At 44.3% G+C, this 22916-nt stretch overlaps 1 protein-coding gene across 1 annotated transcript in view; it reads left to right on the top strand.

Annotated features, from left to right (window-relative positions):
• Nucleotides 1-22570, top strand: part of LOC308289080 (Golgi apparatus protein 1-like) — a gene marked incomplete at its 5' end in the record, with an annotated part of 76478 nt that extends 53908 nt beyond the window's left edge. The window contains 11 exons of the mRNA XM_080730631.1: nt 678-766; nt 4050-4167; nt 5495-5587; nt 6529-6666; nt 7476-7599; nt 8562-8704; nt 10084-10185; nt 11750-11857; nt 14245-14365; nt 15970-16076; nt 20675-22570. Coding sequence (XP_080586757.1) covers nt 678-766; nt 4050-4167; nt 5495-5587; nt 6529-6666; nt 7476-7599; nt 8562-8704; nt 10084-10185; nt 11750-11857; nt 14245-14365; nt 15970-16076; nt 20675-20842 — 1311 coding nt within the window. The 3' untranslated portion in view covers nt 20843-22570. The remainder of the gene's footprint in view (nt 1-677; nt 767-4049; nt 4168-5494; nt 5588-6528; nt 6667-7475; nt 7600-8561; nt 8705-10083; nt 10186-11749; nt 11858-14244; nt 14366-15969; nt 16077-20674) is intronic.
• Nucleotides 22571-22916: the final 346 nt, after the last annotated feature.

Here is a 22916-nt window from a genome sequence, read left to right as displayed (position 1 = left end):
TCTGCCTGACAGAGTTAAGCTAACACCACATTCTGTGTGTACGAGACACCATTATGAAGATAAGAACTACACATCTTTCTTTCTGGTTTCTGGATTAGGATTAAGACGAACACTGAAAGAGTTGATCTAATGCAGGGGTCTTCAACGTTTTCAGGCCAAGGACCCCTTAGTTGAGAGAGAGATGAAGCAGGGACCCCCACAACCTCTTCATAGATTCCATATAGTTTCATTGTGTGACGGCACAATCATCGTCAGTTTGTGTTTCCAGATATTTAACCACTTGAACCGTCAATACTTAATAAACTTGACCTTTCACTCTGTACTTATCTGTGCTCTATTTTCCCCTCTACACCAAACCTCTTAGCCGATCGTGAGCTTGTAGACCGGCTATTTTTGGCTAAAGTTCTCAGAATATGGATGCTAGGGTTCAAGTGTTTCATATAAAAAAGGAGAAAAAAAAAGTTTCTATCACTCAAAGATTTTGAGGACCCCCTGCAGTAACTCTGAGGACCCCCAAGGGGTCCCGGACCCCCTGTTGAAGACCCCTGAACTATACATCTTTCTTTATGGTTTCTGGATTAACACTGAAATAGTTGATCTAATGTGACAGAATGTGTGTGTGTCTCCTCTCCTCTCCTCTCCTCTCCTCTCCTCTCCTCTCCTCTCGTCTCCCACAGATTCAGATGAAAGACTTCCGTTTCTCCTACAAGTTTAAGATGGCCTGCAAGGAGGATGTGCTCAAGCTGTGTCCCAACATCAAGAAGAAGTGAGGCCCTCAGGGTTTGACCTGCATGGGGCTTTCAATATCATTGTGGATGCCGATGAGTTTTCAGATTAACATTGCTTCTAGTAATTTATGTGAATGTTAATCATGGTTGCCTTAAAAGGGAGGAAGGGTGAGCTCCCAGAGTGTCCACAACCGCAGACGCGTCCTCTCCGCGGACGAGACGCTCCACTCCGCGGTTACCTCAGTAAAACTAACGCTGGTGACATGCTAACCTGCCGACGCTTTCGGAGCTTGGCGCTGGTGATGTTAACCTGGATGAAATGCAAACCTGCCGACGCTCCGTCCTCCGCTCCGTCCTGGCGCCCTCACAGCAGGGTTCCCGCGGGTCCTTAAAAAGTCTTAAATTGTCTTAAATAAAACTTGAATTTAAGGTCTTAAAAGGTCTTAAATTTGACCAAATCTGACCGTAGGTATTAAATTTGAAGATGATGTTTTTAAGGCTCATGGGACAATTAAGCCATAAACTTGTACGTATTCATTTGATTCGTTTATTTGATTTATTAATATTAGACGATGAGAGACCGCTAACAGGCTGAAGCGAGCAGCAGTCAGTGGGAAGAGGAGCTTGCTTGTTCTCGGCTCCGCCCGTTTTGTCAGTACTGTGGTGATGTATATGGATGTGGAAGAGGGTAGTTTTGTTTTTTAACAAAACAAGCGCTCCTTTTCCCTAGCCTCCCGTCACATCAACTGCATGCCCTCCCTGTAGAGCTCTCACAACACACTGTGAGTGAGCACAAACGAGAGCATACAACTAAACACATTTGGCGTGTAGTGGAGTTGTGCTTGTGGGCTGTGGAGTGGACTTCTTCAAAAGTTTTAGATTAAGACAAATTGGCGATGCGGCCGCGCGCGATTCTGCATTGATGCGGGGATGTGACATAATCGATGTTTGTTGATTTTCCTCAACCATGAGGAATTAGCTAGCCTAGCTACATGCTAAGGCTATATTGTCCCGTTCCTTCTTCTGCCTGTGAGACAGAATGAAGCTGACAGTCATAGTCATTAGTCAGCCCCAGAGCAGTATAATCAGAGAGTGGTGTCACCGCGGGGTCAGAAACAGCGCTGGTCACGTGGTTCATTGTCACTTTACACCTCATAGACTTCAATGCATTTTGTAAACTTCCGGTTCGCCGTTTGTCACTATACGCCAATAGATGTGTGCGTAGAAGACCTGGCCCCATGAAGTGAACGGGAGTGACGCAACTCTCCATTCTAGGGCTCTGGTCAGCCCGTTTTCAAAGAGGAGAATCCACCAATCATCTGTGATTTACAACAGCTGTTGTACCGTGTGTTTTTACGTTCTACACGCTCACGCGTATCCCCTCTCCTCTCCCGACTTGAATATAATAATTTAACTCGGTGACCAGGGTTGCCAACATTTGACAGTCAGAATTCAGGAGTTTTTTGGGGGGGCATATGGAACTCTGATTTTGATAATTGTATTATACTTGCTTTATTGGAAAAGGATGGGTACAATTTCAGCAATTAAAACGCCAGAAGTAGGTGTACAGAATTTGATTTTATAACTGAAGCAATGTAAGACCCATATGTATAGGCCTACTAATATTCACTACTTGAGTGGATATCTCACTATGATTACATGCACTGCCCACACCCTAAGCAGGGGATCTGGGGGTCGGGTCCTCCCCCAGAACTTTTTGAACATAATAGATTTAATTTCCTGTGTTCTGGTGATCTCAGACTGTCTGAGATTAACATTGAGGGTTGGCATTCTTAGCTGTGATATGCCTGTCTTCTAAGACAAGTCCCTAACTTGGCTATTTGGATCTGTATATCATAGGCTTTATTATATTTTTATTGTATATTAATATTTTATTTTTTCCCAACATTTTGCTGCTTGTATGTATGAGTCAGTAAATACAGCATCTTGTAGTTGTAATTCACTGCAGAAGCTGGGTTTATGGCTTCAAAACACAATATTGTGCATCTCCAATTCTGAATAATGGTGACAGGCCACGGTGGTCTGCTGACCCACCTGCTGTCCGAATACACACACGATCCCCAAGTTGTTGTTCTCCCTCCCAGCCGTTCACCCTGGGTGTCTATCCAGCGTAATGATAATCGGGGGTGAAATTATTTACTATTCTGTCCCCCTCGGACGGCGTTGAGTCGGCTCATGCGACCTTCGCAACGCTCGACATGGCTACTCGCTTGCTTTAGCTCACTCGGCAGTGTCTCACGTGGATCAAGGTCGCCTGAGACGGCGCGCCTCCATCATCTCCACCGTCAGCGTGGTGAGGGTGAGGTAGGGCCAATGGCCCGGGAGGGCGATTTGGGTCTTAAATTACATTTGTTGAGGTCTTAAAAAGGTCTTAAAAAGTCTTAAATTTTACTTTTAAAATGGTGCAGGAACCCTGTCACAGGAAGACGGTGCGACGCTGCTTCGAGTTTGAGCACCACGGTGGGGGTGTGGGGGAGGACACGTCTGCAGTCGTGGAAACTCTGGGAGCTCGGCCCTTGCTGTTAAAAGGCTGTTAAAAGGTCCAGGGTACCAGGGTTTGGGGAAGATGAAGGCTAATAAAGATGGTAGTTGTCTCATCATATGTGGACTCTAATGTGAGGATACCCGACCGAAAACCCTCGGGACCCGTCGGGTACTGGCGGTCCGGGCTCGGGTTTGGACGTGTTTACTTAATTGATGGTTGGGCTTCGATTCGGGTGGGTCATATTGTTGATATAGCCTACGACATGCACTCTCTCTGATGATGCACACAGCGCACAATTCCCGGTGTGTGGCACTGTGTGCTCACTCGCACTATGCAGTAGGCACGGAGCCATACCTCTAAGCACGGAGCATGTCCCAAACGCTGAGGTAAACGTGTTGTTGTGATTTGATTGGACGTGGCGTGCCCCGCGAAGGGAGCTTGTAGCTTGTTGGTGCCATGTTCCCCAGTGCTACTGTCCCTTGCATTGGATATTTAATTTGCGGCGCTGTGTGTGCAATCGCCTCGTCCAACACACACATGACCCAAGTAAAGGGTCCAGACACAGAAACTTGCAGGATGTAAAATGTTCATAAACGTTTGCCTTCACAATAAAAACGTTGGTCAGGACACAAAGCTGTTGGTAATGTTCAGGCATCGGGCTGAAAAAAAAAAAGAAAATGCTAGAGTTGCTTATTTTGGAATAGTTACAATGTTGATTCAATGTTGATGTCTGTCTCTCGCCCTCACTCTGTCTGTCTCTTTCTGTGTGTCTGTCTCTCTGTCTGTCTCTTTCTGTGTGTCTGTGTGTCTGTCAGGGTGGATGTGGTGATCTGTCTGAGCACCACAGTGAGGAATGACACCCTCCAGGACGTCAAGGAACAACGCGTTTCCCTGAAATGCCGTAAACAGCTGCGTGTGGAGGAGCTAGAGATGGTAAGACCCTAGCCCAGAGGGGGCACGGTGGCGCAGTGGTTAGCGCTTCGCCTCACAGCGAGAAGGTCCTGGGTTCGATTCGCGCCGGGGGACGCTGTGGGCGCTGGGGGCGTGTTCCTCCCTCCGCGTCATCAGAGCCCACACCCTAGGTGGGGTTGGCGATAGGGCCACTCTGTACTTTGTCTGCTCTTTTTCCCCTCTACACCAAAGCTCTTTGCCAAAAATAGCCGATCTACAAGCTCACAGAGGCGTCGTGAGCTTGTAGATCGGCTATTTTTGGCTAAAGTTCTCCGAATATGGACACTAGGGTTCAAGTGGTTAATATAAAAAAGAAGAAATAAAAGTTTCTATCCCCGGACCCCCTGTTGTTGACCCATGGACTATGACTCACAGTGCACTTGACATTATAATAGTTGACCATTTTAAAATCATTCCATGGTTCACCTCGCAGAGACTTGAAACTTGCTTGAGGATGGGCTGTCCAACACTAGTATTGCTTAGTTGTTTCATGTTGCTTAATGCCTTCTATGTCAAATACAGTCCCTGCAGTAATGATTGATATACAAACAAAACACAGACGTGACATCCATGACTTATTAACCACGCAGTGATTAATAACTATTATACAACAGGTAGTCAGGCTCTCAATGGAAAACAGGCTCTCCAACCGTGCATATAACGAGCACAGATGCACTGTCTCTCATCAAGTAAAGAAATCAGCTGCGTTGGTCACGGCAGCAACAGCAAGCGCTCCTCTCTCCCTACACTATGCTAGGCGGCTGGCTAGCGGTTTTCATGTGACGTTCAGGGACACAGTAGCTAAATGTGGCATTAAAAAATTACAAATTCCTATCGAATATCTTAATTACAATGAAATGAAGTTGACGTGTTTTTTTTTAAGGGCAACAGTTGTATAATCGCAATATTACACTCGAGGGTCTGCCCTACCTACTCCAGCCCTACCTACGGAACTCGCCTGTCGGCTCGTTCCTGCGGTAAGGGCTGTCGTGCAGGATAACCGTGTTATATGCACACCCTCTCGTGTAATATTGCTTAATTGAGATACATGTAAAGCTATGCAAAATTTTAAAAAATAATGCTGTAACAGAAAAAGGATCTGATAAGATGAATGTCCAAAGCTCTGAACAGACAATGACATGTATTTACAGCTGTATGATCAATTTCACAGGCAATGAGTCCAAAGTCCAATACTGATTGATTGTATATGTGATGGCTCTACATAAAAAAGCTCAACAAAAATATTCATACTATTGAAACTAACGTGTGTAAAAACTGTATATTAATCAAAGTCCTCTCATCTCCTCAGTCTGAAGATATTCGTTTGGAGCCAGAGTTGTACGACTCCTGTAAGATGGACGTCAATCGCCTGTGTCCCAATGTGAACTTTGGTAATGCTCAGGTGAGTTGCGATTATTATTTATTTGCCCTGGAACAGGGGGAAAAAAGGTGATTTAGTTTCAAAAGATTGCAGGAAACCTATGCACAAAACTAGAAACATCTGTTTACAGCTGTGTTGAAGGCATTATCCTAATAGCCTACGTTGCATGGTTTTCTTTTGTCAATAGTGACATAGCGTTTACCATTCAGTAATGTGTTTACACGTAGGGCTGTCACGATTATGACATTTTAACATGACGATTAATCGTCACTCAAATAATTGCGATTAGCGATTTAATTGTGTTTTTTGTCGTTGACAATTACATTTCTGTTTGGCTTTTAAGCTTTCAAGTTGCACATGGTAGATATGACACATAACCTAAATATACAAAGAAATTACTGACATATTTGACAACTTTATACTTAAAAAAGAACATTGATGGTGGAAATAGCCAATCTACTCACAGCGCGGCGTGATGCAACGCGTTGTGAGCTTGTAGATCTGCTATTTCTATTACTATTTTTTTTTATTTAAAAAAAATACATGAATATTTTTCAACATGGAAACGATTATGACGATTATGAAAAATAATCGCGATTATGTCAAATCATTGCAATTAGACGATTATGTAATAATTGTGACAGCCCTATTTACACGTTTTAATCTCTCTCTCTCTCTCTCTCTCTCTCTCTCTCTCTCTCTGTCTCTCTCTCTCTCTCTCTCTCTCTCTCTCTCTGTCTCTCTCTCTCTCTCTCTCTCTGTCTCTCTCTCTCTCTCTCTCTCTCTCTCTCTCTCTCTCTCTCTGTCTCTCTCTCTCTCTCTCTCTCTCTCTCTCTCTCTCCCCCCCTCTCTCTCTCTCTCTCTCCCCCCCCCCTCTCTCTCTCTCTCTCCCCCCCCTCTCTCTCTCTCTCCCCCCCCCCCCTCTCTCTCTCTCTCTCTCTCTCTCTCTCTCTCTCTCTCAGATGATCGAGTGTTTGAAGGAGAACAAGAAGCAGTTGTCTCAGCGGTGTCATCAGAGGATCTTCAGACTGCAGGAGACGGAGATGAGCGATCCAGAACTGGACTACCAGCTCATGAGAGTCTGCAAGCAGATGATCAAGGTGTGTTCTTCTGACGGTACAATGCAGACAAGAGAAGGAGCAGGTACAGGATTTAGAAATAGATGAGAAGGCAAACACCTGGTCAAAGAAGCACGTACACCTGATGACCAAGTATCCAAATGATTATTAGTTTCTCATGTTGCTTAAAGTGTATCACTTTGGAGATTTCTTTATACGTTTTTTTGCTGCGTATTATGGATGAACTACTGTTGTTTTGTCGTGTATTATAATTTTATGTACAGCGGAGAAGTGACATTTTAATCTGCCTCTTGGTCAGTTCACACTTGTAAAAGAGACTTTGTCTCAGTGTGTTTTTACTGGTTAAATAAAGGTTAACTCATTTAATGCCCCAGACGTAGATTGGCCAGAATCATTAATTAGGCATTTATGCCAGCAACGAAGGTTGACGAGAATAGGCATTTTTTGGTTATAAAACAACAACAAAAATCATTTTTTGCCAAAATTGTAAAACAGTTGTTTCATCCGAAACACATGCTTCCCTCCAACGGCAGATCGTGTGATTGAACGTGAACCCGGACGTGCACGATCCGTTCTGGGTCGCCTTTGGTATGATTCTGGTTAGATTCTATTATAAATATAAACACACATTTCTCCTCACCCGTAAGTCGCAGCTTCAATCCGGGAAGATCTGAGCAGCGTGGGGCAACCCGCTTCCTATCGTTACCATCACATGCACAGAGCGCGTGCATGGAGCGCCCGACGCGAATGTAGTTGACGTGTGCTATTTGCTAATTGTGTGTGTGTGTGTGTGTGTGTGTGTGTGTGTGCGCGTGTGCGTGTGTGTGTAGAGGTTCTGTACGGACGCAGATGCCAGGAACGTGCTTCAGTGTCTCAAACAGAACAAGAACAGTGAGCTGATGGACCCCAAGTGTAAACAAATGATCACCAAGAGACAGATCACACAGAATACAGGTAAGCATGCATGGATGTGCATGTACACACACACACACACACACACACACACACACACACACACACACACACACACACACACACACACACACACACACACACAGAAACACACGCCAATACACCAATACAAATCAACATATTGTCGCTGTCGGGTGAAAACCTTTGCACACACACTCCTTGGATGGCAAACCACAACCTCCACCCCTCATTTCTCGCATAATAATAATAATAAAATGTTATTTTATATCACCTTTCATGACATGAAATGCAGCTCAAAGCGCTTTACAGAGCAGAAGATGAAGCACAGGTGATTAACAGAAAAAAATAAAGAAAAAAAAACATTACAATGATTACAATAAAGCAGTAAAAATAAAAACGTAAAACATTGAAGAACAATTTCAGAACAGTGCGGACGTCAATTAGCAGCACAGGGATTTAAACATTCAGCTAAAAGCAAGAGTAAAGAAATAGGTCTTTAGCTGTGCTTAAAAGCTATCCACAGAGGCTGCCTGTCTTAGGTGAGTGGCCCTCTTCTAGGCCGATTTTAGCAAAACAAATTTTTGGACACTGCTCCTACAGATTTTGGCAAAGCGGTACACAGTAGCTCTAAAGTCATGTCATCAACATGGCTCTGTCCCATTTCCCATATTCCCTCCTGATTGGCTACCATTGCCTTCTAAAGTTTGTGTATGCGTCCTGACGGTTGCTTATCTCCCGATCAGGGAGTCTTACTGGTTATCTTTAAGTTGTGAAAATAGCCGTACTACAAGCAGATGCGAGGCGATGTGTGCTTGTAGATCGGCTATTTTCTTATGCAACACTTTTGTGTGATGAAGTATGGCATTAATGAGAAGAAATCTGGAAATACAAGGTTTCTTCCTGACAATGACGATATTCATGTTGATGTGTATGTGCGTGCGTGCGTGCGTGCGTGTGTGTCTGTGTGTGTGTGCGTGCACCAGACTACAGGTTGAATCCCGTTCTGAGGAAGGCGTGTCGTGCGGACATCCCTAAGTTCTGTCAGAGCATCCTGAACAAGGCCAGCGACGACTCAGAGCTGGAGGGACAAGTCATCTCCTGTCTGAAACTCAAATACGCCGACCAGGTCTGTCACCTCTGGTGCTGCGCTCACACCGCACGCTAACAGGCTACCAGTCATGTTCTATGGACAGGGTTCCCACGGTCATGAAATTCTTGGAAATACAGATCCTTCTCGAAAAATTAGAATATTGTGTAAAAGTACATTTTCTTGAAACTTTCATATATTTCTTGAAACTTTCATATATTCTAAGTCCAGGCGTTTCGGGCAGTATTTTGATGTAATCGTGCACTTTATGAAAGAAGCATGAAATTTGGCACACAGTTAGAACATGCCATATGAAACATTTTTGGCTATAGGGGCATCGCAGATTTGTCTTGAGAAACTTGTGGGAGCCAATTAAAGTTGGGCTCTCATAGACTTTACTATAGAGTAAAATAATACAAAAAATAAATATGCTTTAAGTAGCATGTAAGGGGTCAAACTAGGTGTTTTTGGGGATTCTGAATCCAATGCAAACATTTGTTTTGCAAGAAAAACATTCCTTGGGCTAAAAACGGACCCCATAAAACTATGGTTTAGTGATGAGTCATCACTTTTCAAAGTTTTGTGGCAGCCGTTTCTCGGAAAGGAATGTTTTTCGTGCAAACAAATGCTTGCATTGGATTCAGAATCCCCAAAAACACCTAGTTTGACCCCTTACATGCTACTTAAAGCATATTTATTTTTTGTATTATTTGACTCTATAGTAAAGTCTATGAGAGCAACTTTGATTGGCTCCCACAAGTTTCCCAAGACAAATCTGCGATGCCCCTATAGCCAAAAATGTTCCATATGGCATGTTCTAACTGTGTGCCAAATGTCATGCTTCTTTCATAAAGTGCACGATGTTTGCCTGAAACGCTCAGACTAGATAGATTGGACATTCAGTGAATTATTCCCAACCTTTTTTTGTTAAGATTTTGATTTTTTATTGCATACATCTCATGAATTTCAAAAGTCCATATTTCAAAATATTACACTATTAAACGAAACCACTCAAAACAAGGATTTATAATAGCGAAATGTCAACCTTCTGAAGTCAGAGATGCTTGATAACAGTGGGAAGTTTCCGAAGTCAGTTATGATTTGGGGTGCTATGGCATCTGCAATGCTTTTTCACACAATATTCACATTTTAGGAGTAAGGAGGAGTAAGCGACTCATTATTGCGCTGAATTATTTTCATATAGTCCTGGAAATTGGGTTAAATATTCTGGAAAAGTTTTGGAAATTTATTGGTAAAAATGCGTGACCCTGAATGGAACTCTCTTAGTCTTGTTTTTCTGTTTTGATTTAGATTATATTATTTGGTCACCTCTGATCCAAATGAAATACAATGATAAATGGTAAATGCAGATAGGATAATGTGTATTAATGTGTGTTTGTGCGTGTGCGTGTGTGCAGAGGTTGTCTCCAGACTGTGAGGACCAGATCAGAGTGATCCTGCAGGAATCTGCTCTGGACTACAGACTGGATCCACAACTCCAGATCCACTGCACAGACGAGGTACGTCACGTTAGTGATGTTACTGTACAGCAGGGGTCTTCAACGTTTTCAGGCTAAGGACCCCTTAGTTGAGAGAGAGATGAAGCAGGGACCCCACACAACCCATAGATACATAGGCCTATAGTTTCATCATTTGATGGCACAATCATCAGTGTATTCAGTTTGTATTTTCAGATAAACACTTGAACCGTCAAATACTTAATAAACTGGACCTTTCACTCTGTACTTAAGTCTGCTCTTTTCCCCCTCTACACCAAACTTCTTTGCCAAAAATAGCCGATCTACAAGCTCACAACGCCTCGCAGCTTGTAGATCGGCTATTTTTGGCTATAGTTCTCCGAATATGGATGCTAGGGTTCAAGTGGTTAATATAAAAAAGGAGAAAAAAAGGTTTCTACCACACAAAGATTTGGAGGACCCCCTGTAGTGACACTGAGGACCCCCTAGTGGTCCCGGACCCCCTGTTGAAGACCCCTGCTGTACAGTAACAGACGATGTACGTGACGCTTGTGATGTCACTGTACAGTACGTTAAACAGGAGGATGCAGGACTGCAATGTCTGGAATCAAACGTCATGCTTTATTGTAGATCTCATCACAGCAGAGAGATACTTGTGTCCCACACACATTTATACTGGCAGGAGATGTACATAGAGCAGGGGTCTTCAACGTTTTCAGGCCAAGGACCCCTTAGTTGAGAGAGAGATGAAGCAGGGACCCCTACAACCTGTTCATAGATTCCATATAGTTCCATAGTTTGACAGCACAATCATCAGTGTATTTTGGATTCATGTCAATTTGTGTTTTCAGATATTTAACCACTTAGTTTGCTCTTCTCCCCCTCTACACAAAACCTCTTTGCCGATCTACAACCGCTGCGAGGCACTGTGAGCTTGTAGATCTGCAATTTTTGGCCAAAGTTCTCCGAAAATGGACACTAGGGTTCAAGTGGTTAATATAACTAGACCAGGTCAACCTGGTTGTGCCAGACCCCCTGTCTGTCATCATCATTTATGACATCATGCCTTTTGTAGGCATGTCATCATCATGTCATCATCATATATACCCTTTATATAGAAAAGGGACAGACCGACATTTGCTTATGTAGGCCTACCCATTTCATGGGTCTGGCAAAAAAAAGGAGACAAAGTTTTAGAGTACCCCCTGTATTAACTCTGAGGATCCCCTATGGGTCCCGGGCCCCCTGTTGAAGACCCTTGACATAGAGGTAACAACATATGGTCTCTCCTTCCTTACATGGTCTTTATTCTATAGTTACACACACACACACACACACACACACACACACACACACACACACACGCAGTCTGCATCTTTGAAATAGGTTTGCGTGAGTCGGCTGTTTGTAAGGAGTTTGTCAGGGAGGAACAGGTGATGATGTCAAACCTGCAGAGGGTTTTTACGTTGCATCTACTAATACATTAAATAAATCAATACTACAATGACTTTTATATGAATTTTGTCCACCAAGACGCACACACACAGAGAAGCATGGTAAGCAGCAAACATGCACAGCAGTCCCTGTCATCTGTTCCCTGCTGCAGATCTCCAGGTTGTGTTCTGAGGAGGCTGCAGCTCAGGAGCAGACGGGCCAGGTGGAGGAGTGTCTGAAGGTCAACCTGCTGAAGATCAAACAGGATGCCTGCAAGAAGGTTGTACTGTGCAACATACCACCTTACAGTCCTAATAAACACCTGCAAGAAGGTTGTACTGTGCAACATACCACCTTACAGTCCTAATAAACACCTGCAAGAAGGTTGTACTGTGCAACATACCACCTTACAGTCCTAATAAACACCTGCAAGAAGGTTGTACTGTGCACCTTACCACCTTACAGTCCTAATAAACACCTGCTAGAAGGTTGTACTGTGCACCATACCACCTTACAGTCCTAATAAACACCTGCTAGAAGGTTGTACTGTGCACCATACCACCTTACAGTCCTAATAAACACCTGCTAGAAGGTTGTACTGTGCACCATAGCACCTTACAGTCATAATAAACACCTGCTAGAAGGTTGTACTGTGCACCATAGCACCTTACAGTCCTAATAAACACCTGCTAGAAGGTTGTACTGTGCACCATAGCACCTTACAGTCATAATAAACACCTGCTAGAAGGTTGTACTGTGCACCATAGCACCTTACAGTCATAATAAACACCTGCTAGAAGGTTGTACTGTGCACCATACCACCTTACAGTCCTAATAAACACCTGCTAGAAGGTTGTACTGTGCACCATACCACCTTACAGTCCTAATAAACACCTGCTAGAAGGTTGTACTGTGCACCATACCACCTTACAGTCCTAATAAACACCTGCTAGAAGGTTGTACTGTGCACCATACCACCTTACAGTCCTAATAAACACCTGCTAGAAGGTTGTACTGTGCACCTTACCACCTTACAGTCCTAATAAACACCTGCTAGAAGGTTGTACTGTGCACCTTACCACCTTACAGTCCTAATAAACACCTGCTAGAAGGTTGTACTGTGCACCTTACCACCTTACAGTCCTAATAAACACCTGCTAGAAGGTTGTACTGTGCACCATACCACCTTACAGTCCTAATAAACACCTGCTAGAAGGTTGTACTGTGCACCATACCACCTTACAGTCCTAATAAACACCTGCTAGAAGGTTGTACTGTGCACCATAGCACCTTACAGTCATAATAAACAGACTCTGCTCTAACTTTGGATTGTTTAAATAGACCTGGAACGCAAATCTGTGTCACTCAGATTTGTACCACTTTAACCATTATTTTATGCTTTAACTATTTAAAAAAGATAGCCCGCTGGCTTACTGGTCCAGGCCCATACCACTTAGGCATTGCCACATAGGCATGGATGCCTGGCAGCGTCGCCGGTTCGATTCCCGATCCGAACGACCTTTGCCGTGTGTCACTCCCCATCTCTCCCCCCATTTCCTGTCAGTCTACTGTCCTATTAACAATTTTGCTGCCATTTTAAACATAGCTGTAGTAAGCAGCTGCCAAATTGTCCTTACCTTTTAACGTGGGCACGCGCATGCATCTTGCACTATCTGTGCGCGACTCATCTAGTAGACGTGTAGACTCGATGACAGCTTTCGAATAAAAAAAAATCCATTGGAATAGACAAATCCGTTGCCAGGCAGTTACCCCTGCTGTATCCGCTAGTGTTACATAAGAAAACATTGCAAACGGCCAGCTGTGCGCAATGGTAACACGTGGACACGTTCGCGCACATAGCAGACGATATGTGCGCAGAGGCGGGCACAAGAATCAAACAGCTACCAAATAAATAAAAAAACGTGTGAAAAAAGACGATGATATGACCGAGCAGCTCCTTCCTCTGTTTACAAGGAAAACTTATGGGAACGGAGCTATGATTTGACGTCAGACCGGATATGGAAACCTAGATCCGGTCTAAACAGGAAATACGACAGGATACAGTTAGGAAGCGGGCCTAAAGAGCCAGAATCGGCGATAAACAGCGATCATACTTTTAATCGTTTCATAATGATTAAAGCTAATTAAATTTCCGGGATCGACGGGCATCGCAGAGAGGTACAGCGGGAAATCAACGGTTTCGACGGGGATCGCGGGAAATGAGTTAATAAAGGCCTAAAAATCTTGAGCATTTTAGCAAGTCTTTGAATATTTTTTACCTGATTCTATAGGCCTCTTCTTTTTGAAAAACGCACGTTTCTATGTCAGTGGTTCTCAACCCTTATCATGTCAAGGTCCCCTAGAATTACATGTATTTGGCCGCCGGCCCCCATCTCAAAATATTATGTATCAGGGACCCCTCCAGAAGCAAATATGTTAAGTTACAAATGTTCGCTTTAAAAAAAAGATATATTCATATTCGATTTGCAAAAGAAATCTAGATTTTTCAAAAATAGCAGATCTACAAGCTCGCAGCGCGGCACTCGGTGCCGCGCTGTGAGCTTGTATATCTGCTATTTTTCAATAGTTAAAGCATAAAATAATTCCAGGTATTGGGATAAAAAGCAGTTGTTGATGTGCTGACGGATGTGTTCCTGTGCGTTCCAGGAGGTGTTGACCATGCTGAAGGAGAGCAAGGCGGACATCTTCGTGGACCCGGTCCTGCACACGGCCTGCGCTCTGGATCTGAAACATCACTGCGCTGCCATCACTCCTGGCCGAGGACGCCGTCAGTACTCTGTTATTATAGGGCTGTCACGATATGACATTTTACAGGACGATTAATTGTCACTCAAATAATTGGCGATTAACGATTTGATTGTGTTTTTTGTCGTTGATAATTACATTTCTGTTTGGCTTTTAGGCTTTGAAGTTGCACACGGCAGATATGACACATAACCTAAATACGCAAATACATTACTGACACATTTGACAACTTACTACTTGAAAAATAACTTTGATAGTGTAAATAGCCGATCTACAAGCTCACAACGCGTCGCGATGCGACGCGTTGTGAGCTTGTAGATCTGCTATTTCCACTATTTCGGACATTTTTCAACATTCACTATTATGACGATTATGACAAAATAATTGCGATAATGTCAAATAATCACGATTAGACGATTATGTAATAATTGTGACAGCCCTACTCTGTTACCATAAGCTCTCGTTAGTAGTAGGGAGCGCAGTAGCGCTAACGTTAGACCCTCTGTGGAACAGTGGATTCTAGTTTGGTTAATTCCAGCAGAGAAGCTTGGCTACTGGTTGGCTATTTCTTCCCAATTCCTACTTGTCTTGAGACGGGGGAAGCAGGGGGGCAGGGAGGAGGGGAGGAAAGGAATGCAGCATGTAGCGACGCTCCGTGCTGTGTCTGTACTTCTCCTCCGTTCAACACAGAGAAGAGAGAATGCGCTCGGTGCATCGCGGTGTATTTGTGCCGTTTGTGCTGTCTTTTTTTTTTAGCGCATCACATCTAGGAACCGATAGGCAGTACCGGAATTACATATATTTTTTGGGTACCCAGGAACCGTCATGTTCTTATCGGTTCTGTCCCGGTACCGAATTTCGGGACCCATCCCTACTCATTAGGGATTAGAGCAGGGGTCTTCAACGCTGCGAGGCGTTGTGAGCTTGTAGATCTGCTAAAGTTCTCAGAATATGGACGGTAGAAAAAATCTTTCTTTCACACAAAGATTTGTGTGACCCCCTGTAGTAACTCTGAGGGCCCCTTAGGGGTCCCGGACCCCCTGTTGAAGACCCCTGGATTAGAGGATGCTGTTAGTACAGTACTCTGTTCCTACAGTATAAGCTCTCATTAGACATTAGAGGATGCTGTTAGTACGACTTTACTAAAAACCCTCATTAGAGATGAGACGCAGGGTTGTGACTGTAAGATCACATGTTCAAATGCTACACCTTTTGACAGAAAGCCTCATGCTTGATTATATTGATCCAATAAGGGATATTCAAAATGTCGTACTAATGTTGTTTTGTTGTACTGTGTATTATATTAGATAACATTTGTAGGTTTTATATAAAGTCTTTTACTCAATAGGTACAGTACTTGGTCTACCTATGTTTTTTTTTTTTTCTAGATACATTTTTCATATGCATTTGATGTATTGATGCATTACCTTGCTTATTGTAAATGGCTCTGGATTAAGAGCGTCTGCTAAATGCCTAAATTATAAATTGTAATCATGGCATTCACCAATACAAGCTGAGGTGTCCCTGTTTGGAGAAAAGCTTTCTCCGGCCCTCCACTAATATGTCACTGTCTCTTTCCATGCATCCATTCATCTTTCCCTGCATCCATCCGTCCACTCCATGCAGAGATGTCCTGTCTGATGGAGGCGTTGCAGGACAAGCGAGTTCGCCTGCAGCCAGAGTGTAAGAAGAGACTACAGGACCGGATTGACATGTGGAGCTATGCTGCTAAGGTAACCACCAGAGGGCACCATTTCTCCCAAATACAGAAAATGTAGTATGGTAATGATTTCACCTATTGATATGTTATACCTGGTAATCTGTCAAATCAACCGGCTTCATCTGAAATCTTCTACAAAATGTTTGAAAATAGCCTAGGTTTAAATAGGGCTAAAGTGGATTAATGTATGTTTTATAATAATCATTTATATCTGCAAAGTAACTAGTAACTAAACTTTTCAAATAATTGTATTGGAGTAAAAGTACAACAGTTGCCTCTGAGATGTAGTGGAGTAGAAGTAAAAGTACGGCAAACTGGAAATACTCAGGTAAAGTACAAATACCTCAAAACTGTACTTAAGTACAGTACTTAAGCAATCGTACTCAGTTACTTTACACCACTGTAAAAAGGTTAACAAAAAACAGGTTCACTTACTTTGCTTGCAAACATCGTCCCGACTCGGCTGTGGAAGAAGGCGAGCATGTTGGTGGTTCATCGACCTCTGTAGCTGTGGATATCCGTGTGGTAGTGATAAGGGGGGGTAAATACCCCGCTGTAGAGTGAACCTCAGGTTAGAGTTCTCAATTTCGGCCGGGCCGGGCTCAAAATTTATGCTAATTAGTCGGGTCGGGCCGAGCCTAGGGTTCAGAAAAAAAAAAGAAAAAAAAATTTTTTTTTTTAATTTTTTTAAAAAAAAATCTTTAATTTTTAATAAAGATAAATTACATGGCGCTGACTGGCGTTTCACTCGCTTATTTACTATGTGACCGTACGAGCACTCGGAGCAGCAGACGAGGCAGAGTAGAGTGAGTGAGAGACAGAGAGCCGCAGTCAGCGATGCTGGCAGCAGGTTGCTAATAATAGCAGGCTGGTGTTGCGCACCAAAACACCATTCAATCTGCAAACACACTGAAGTCTGCTTTGCATCACGATCTGACTTGTTTAGAACTTGCAGATCAGTGCATCTCTTATCCAGGCCAGCCAGGCCCAGGGTCATAAATCAGCGACAGCAGCAGCTATACGATGGTGGGGTTACAACAGGTCGACTCCTAATTTATCCGAAACGAAAGAAAGTGGAGGAGAGAGAGACTCACTGAGAGTTGAGTGACAGAGACGGCACATGCAGAGCAGACAGATGCATGCGTTGCACCGTGTGAACAAGATGAGGAGGATTAAGGATTAAACTTTTCTTCATGAGAGAACATGCTAACATTGCCGAACCAAAAGTGGAAAGGTAGGCTAATCTCACTCTCTCTCAGCCTACTACTCGCTATAATAACACATGGTACGGTCACCGCGGTGGCGGCGTGGCGCCACCTGGAGGCGTTTTTAAATGTGTTTATTTTCCTTCACTCGGCTTTTTAGGGCTTCGGGCTTAAAATGATGAAACTAGTTAGGGTCGGGCCGGGCCTCGGGCCGACCCTGTCGGGCTCAGTTAGGGCCGGGCCTTAATTTTCAGGCCCGTTGAGAACTCTACCTCAGGTCTGCTGCTGGTGTAGTCATGGATCACACAACATTCATCATGTTTCAGGGCTGACTACTGACGCAGAAGTAAGCCTAAATAATAGAGACATTGACCTGTCGCACATGAACTTTTAACCATCTCAATCTCAATTCTCAATTACCATGCCAATCGATCAACTCCAAAGCAAAGCTACTGTAGGCAAAGATGGTACGTGTGTTTCAAAAAGAAACTTGAAAGCAAGCCCAAATAAGCAACTACACTTCAGAAATAAGCCTTAATAAAAGCAACCGGCGACTATAAATATTTAAGCGACTTCACAGGAAAACAATCAAAACAAAGTCACTTATAATAACCAGACCTGGCAACACTGTTTGCAGACCAGCGTGGCAGACTAGTCTGGGCTGACTTGATGCTAGTCTGTTGGAGTTGGACAGAGTCTCTTGAAACCTGTTTGGTGGAGAGGCAACTTAACTCATTGACTGCCAAGGCCCGAGTTTCCCGAGTTATTACAGTAGTCCCAGGCTGCCACAGCCCGAGTTTCCCGAGTTGGAAGCCATTTTGAACCAAGGCCCGAGTTTCCCGAGTTATTACAGTAGTCCCAGGCTGCCACAGCCTGAGTTTCCCGAGTTGGAAGCCATTTTGAAAAACTTTTTTTTTTTTTTTTTTTCAAAATTGTTTTTTAGAATTTTTTTTCAAAAAATGCCTCAAATGTATTAGGCATGATCGCAATTGCGAAATTGCATGTTTAGCCTCATAACAAACACATCTTTCAAAATGTCAAAAATGGCTGTTTTGTCTGACTTTGAAGGCTTGTATCTCATGAATGCCTGAACGGATTTCCAAGCGGATTTTTTTGTTTGAAAGCTGTTAAAAAGTACTACACATATGGTGCATGATCTAGGCATGGGCGTGCACGATCCGTGCACTAAAAATTGATCTGTGCACTAGAAATTTAGGAAGGTGGCAGTGTTTGTTTTGTCTGACTTTGAAGGTTTCTATCTCATGAATGCCTGAACGGATTTCCAAGCGTATTTTTTTGTTTGAAAGCTGTTAAAAGGTACTACACATATGGTGCATATATGGTGCATGGGCGTGCACGATCCGTGCACTAAAAATTGATCCGTGCACTAGAAATTGATCCGTGCACTAGAAATTTAGGAACGTGGCATCCTGGTACTTGGCGGCCATCTTGAAAGGGCATTCAATGAGTTAAGACAAAAAGTGCGAAGTCAATATACTGAGTAAAAATGTGACCAGCCTGTGACAGTCAGTCGTCTGTGACATATCCATGACCAGGGACATGCAGATAATGTTAGAGAGGCAGGGGCTGAAATTACTAAAAGGGCCTCTCTGTGAAAATATAGAAAATAGCAGGCCTCCAGCTTGGAGCTTGGAGGTCGGCTATTTTCCATAGTTGATTTCTACACAGACTCAGAGAGGGCAATTATTTCCGCATAAGATGTTGCATTCAAGTTCAGGAGAGTTTGGACAAAGCAATTCTCTAGATTGCTGCCTTCAGGTATGGCATGGAAAGAGGGGCATTTGCATTTCTTTCACCATAGTAAAAACTGCATTCATGGTCTGGAGAGGGCACTTTTTACAGACGGATAAAAGGGCAGGGGCACAAGCCCCCTTTGAAGTCTATGTGTGCACATGCCTGTCCATGACAGATGTCACACCAAATCCGGGCAAGGTTTCATCCCATTGACTTCCTTTATAAGCCAGGGCCTTCTCTCAGTGTATACCAGGGGTCTTCAACAGGGGGTCTGGGACCCCTAGGGGGTCCTCAGAGTTACTACAGGGGGTCCTCCAAATCTTCCAATCCTTTTTATATTAACAACCTGAACCCTAGTGTCCATATACTGAGAACTGTAGCCAAAAATAGCAGATCTACAAGCGCGAGGCGTTGTGAGCTTGTAGATCGGCTATTTACGGCAAAGAGCTTTGGTGTAGAGGGGGAAAAGAGCAGACTAAGTACAGAGTGAAAGGTCAAGTTTATTAAGTATTGACGGTTCAAGTGGTTAAATATCTGAAAACACAAATTGACGTGAATCCAAAATACGCTGATGATTGTGCTGTCAACCAATGAAACTACTGTATATGGAATCTATGGTTGTGGGGGTCCTTGCTTCATTTCTCTCTCAACTAAGGGGCCCTTGGCCTGAAAACGTTGAAGACCCAAGCTGTATACAAAGTGGATGCGGATGACCACGCATAAAGACACACACAGAGAGCCTCTCAAAACACGGCTAGCCTCTTCGGATTCCAACCAGATTTCTGAACAGGTTTAGCATGTCCATTATTACAGACAGGTACTGCACTGTTTCTCTCCCTGCCGTTCACGAGCTTGGTGGTCTTTCTCTCCGTTCCTCACACAGGAGTCAGGAGGAGTCAGGTACCAGTAGCCATCTGTTTTCTGCTTTTAGTCAAAGACCTCACAAAGAAAGGGGAAAATGCACACAAGATTAAAAAGATCAGGGGATGAGGGGATAAAGGACAAGCAGAACTCGCAGAATATCTAGAAACATTCCCATTGTTCCCAGGAGAGCGCTTTGTTGCTACAGATTATCTCTCAGCGTATCGGTGTCTCTGTCTCTCTCTATCTACGTATCACAGGCTCCCCATGTAGGCCAATGTCTCAAGGCATTGAGGCCCTACGAACCCCTTATGTAGGCTGACCGGGGCTGTGCTCTGACCTCACAGACAACACAAACTGTTTCTCAACTACACTACAATTTGTGCGGGTGAATTATTGGCTGAGGTCAGGCGCTCACAGACTGTACAGCATGTTTTAACTACGACTGCACTCTGTCCAGGTCAGGTGCCAACTTGCACCTCGTGGCCATGTATGGCCTACTGGTGCGCCAGCAGAGCGCACAAGTTATGTTATTCATATCGGGTTGCACATGTTGATGGTGACATCACCAAGAATGCTGGTTGTTGTTTGGCTGTCGATGGTGACATCATCAAGAATGCTGGTCCCTCATTGGCTGTTAATAGTGACATCTGACTTCACCAAGACTGCTGGTCCCTGATTGGCTACGCGGGACATTGACGCCACACACAAAATCACCGAACGCAGTACTTGCGCACTCTTGCTGGCACAAGTAATAACAGTGTGTATTTGTATATTCTCTCGCCTCCAGGTGGCGCCAGCGGAGGGTTTCTCAGACCTGGCGGTGCAGGTGATGACCTCGCCCTCCAAGAACTACATCCTGCTGGTGATGGCGCTGAGCGTGTGCATCCTCTTCCTGGTGGGGCTGCTGTGCGGCCGCGTCACCAAGCGCGTCACTCAGGAGCTCAAGGATAGGTAGAGAGAGAGAGGAGGGGGGACCCTCCACCCCCCTCCCCCTACCACCCCGGAAAAAGACCAGTGTCTAAATCCCTGTGAAACCCCCCCTCTCCTCCGACGCCCCCCCAAAAGCCTCCACCCTCCACCTCCCTGGGGATCCCAGTGATGTGGGCGGAGGAAGGAGGGTTTGAACTCCAACCGCCTCTTTCTCCACCTCCTCGTAAAGCACCGACGTCTGTCTGTGTGAGCAGCAGCCACTCAGCACACAGTGTGTCTGTGTGAGCAGCAGCCACTCAGCACACAGTGTGTCTGTGTGAGCAGCAGCCACTCGGCACACAGTGTGTCTGTGTGAGCAGCAGCCACTCGGCACACAGCGCCAACTCCTGCTGCGTAAACGGACTCGCTTCTGATCCCGTCCTGCTGTCGCTGAAGCCTATTGGTTAAATGTGTCGTTCTGCTGTAGAGGCCCTCCTACCTCTTTCTCTCTCCCCCTTTCCCTCCCTCCCTCTCTATACCCATTAGAGATGGGACGATATGAACGTTTCATATCACGATTATTGTGACAAATCGTTGCGACGAGTTGTGTGTTTGTAGATCTGCTATTTTTTGGCAAAGACATTTTGATAGAGTGAAACAAAGACTGTATCAAATATGTATATTATAAGTCCTTTTACCAATTATAGAGGATTTAAATGGTACCGTATATGCAGCTCGGCAAATAAAAGGTGAATTGATCCCAGTGCATGACGGACGACGATATCACGATAAATGAAATCTCCACGATACGATTATCGTGAGGGTTTTTTTATCGCGATAAACGATAATATCCGTATCGTCCCATCCCTAATACCCATCTCTCTCTCTCTCTCTCTCTCTCTATCTCTCTCTCTCTCACTCTCTGAATTAACCCAGGAAGATGCAGCCCTGTGCCCCCAGAGGGACATGTTTTTTTTTCTAGAACCTTGTAGCTGTGCATCTTTTTTTGAACTACTGACTGACCCTGCTGTAACGATGAGCAAGCCTTCTTTTACCAACTCTTTTTGTGTGTATGGGGGGGGGGGAAGGGGGGGGGGGGGAGGTTCGGACTGAAGGTGAGCATCCGGTGATTTTTTAAGTTTCGGCTTCTCTCGATTGCTGACAGTCACAAAACAAGCGCGCCTTGTCGCTCCGCTCTCTTGTAAGAATGGAATGAGTTGAAGTCAGGTATGAACAGTAGGGACTGGGGACCCCCACCACCACCACCACCACCACCACCGTCCAGTTGCTTGTCATCATTGAGCGTGCAGAGTCCTGGGTGGACTGAGGCTTCCCTGGTTCTCTTTAAACCCATTCAGAACGGGTACACATTATTGTGTATCATTATTTTGTGCTTTAACTATTGAAAAATTGCAGATATACAAGCTCACAGCGCGGCACCGAGTGCCGCGCTGCGAGCTCGACCCGATTCTATAAGTGTCTTTTGAAACCTAAGGTTTTTTGAAAAACCTATGTTTCTATGTCGGCAATCTGGCTTAGCCATCGTCAAAGAAAAAAGGTCCTTTTCACTTCACTGGAGCTCAGTTAGCCTGTTCTTGAGAGACTACTATGTCAGTGGTTCTCAAACCTTTTCATGTGAAGGACCCCCAAAATGATATTTATTTGGCCACGGACCCCCATCTCAAAATATTTAGTTCCAGGGACCCCCCAGAAGCAAAATTTGAGTTACAAACGTTCGCTTTGAAAATACATATATTCAAAGATTTGCACACATTTTCCCGACTTTTTCAAAAATAGCAGATATACAAGCTCCCAGCGCGGCACTCGGTGCCGCGCTGTGAGCTTGTATATCTGCTATTTTTCACTGGTTAAAGCATTCAATAATTCTAGACCTAAATGGGTGCCTAATAGGTGCCTCGCTGCCAGACTAACAGAGGGTTTTTTTTGGGCTCCTGAAATGTAAAAAAAAAAAACAGTCCTCGTTCCCCGTTGATCACGGTCCTGCTGCTCTCCAGGTTTGGAGCACCTGGAGATCCAGGATGATGATGATGATGATGATGATGACGATGATGAAATCCTATGCCAAACAGTCAGTGCGTTCTGCATCGTTGGGATTTTGA

This window comes from Nannobrachium achirus, assembly GCF_963921795.1.
Source record: "Nannobrachium achirus genome assembly, chromosome: 7".
Classification (NCBI taxonomy): domain Eukaryota; kingdom Metazoa; phylum Chordata; class Actinopteri; order Myctophiformes; family Myctophidae; genus Nannobrachium; species Nannobrachium achirus.
This window is presented reverse-complemented; position numbering and strand designations above follow the sequence as displayed.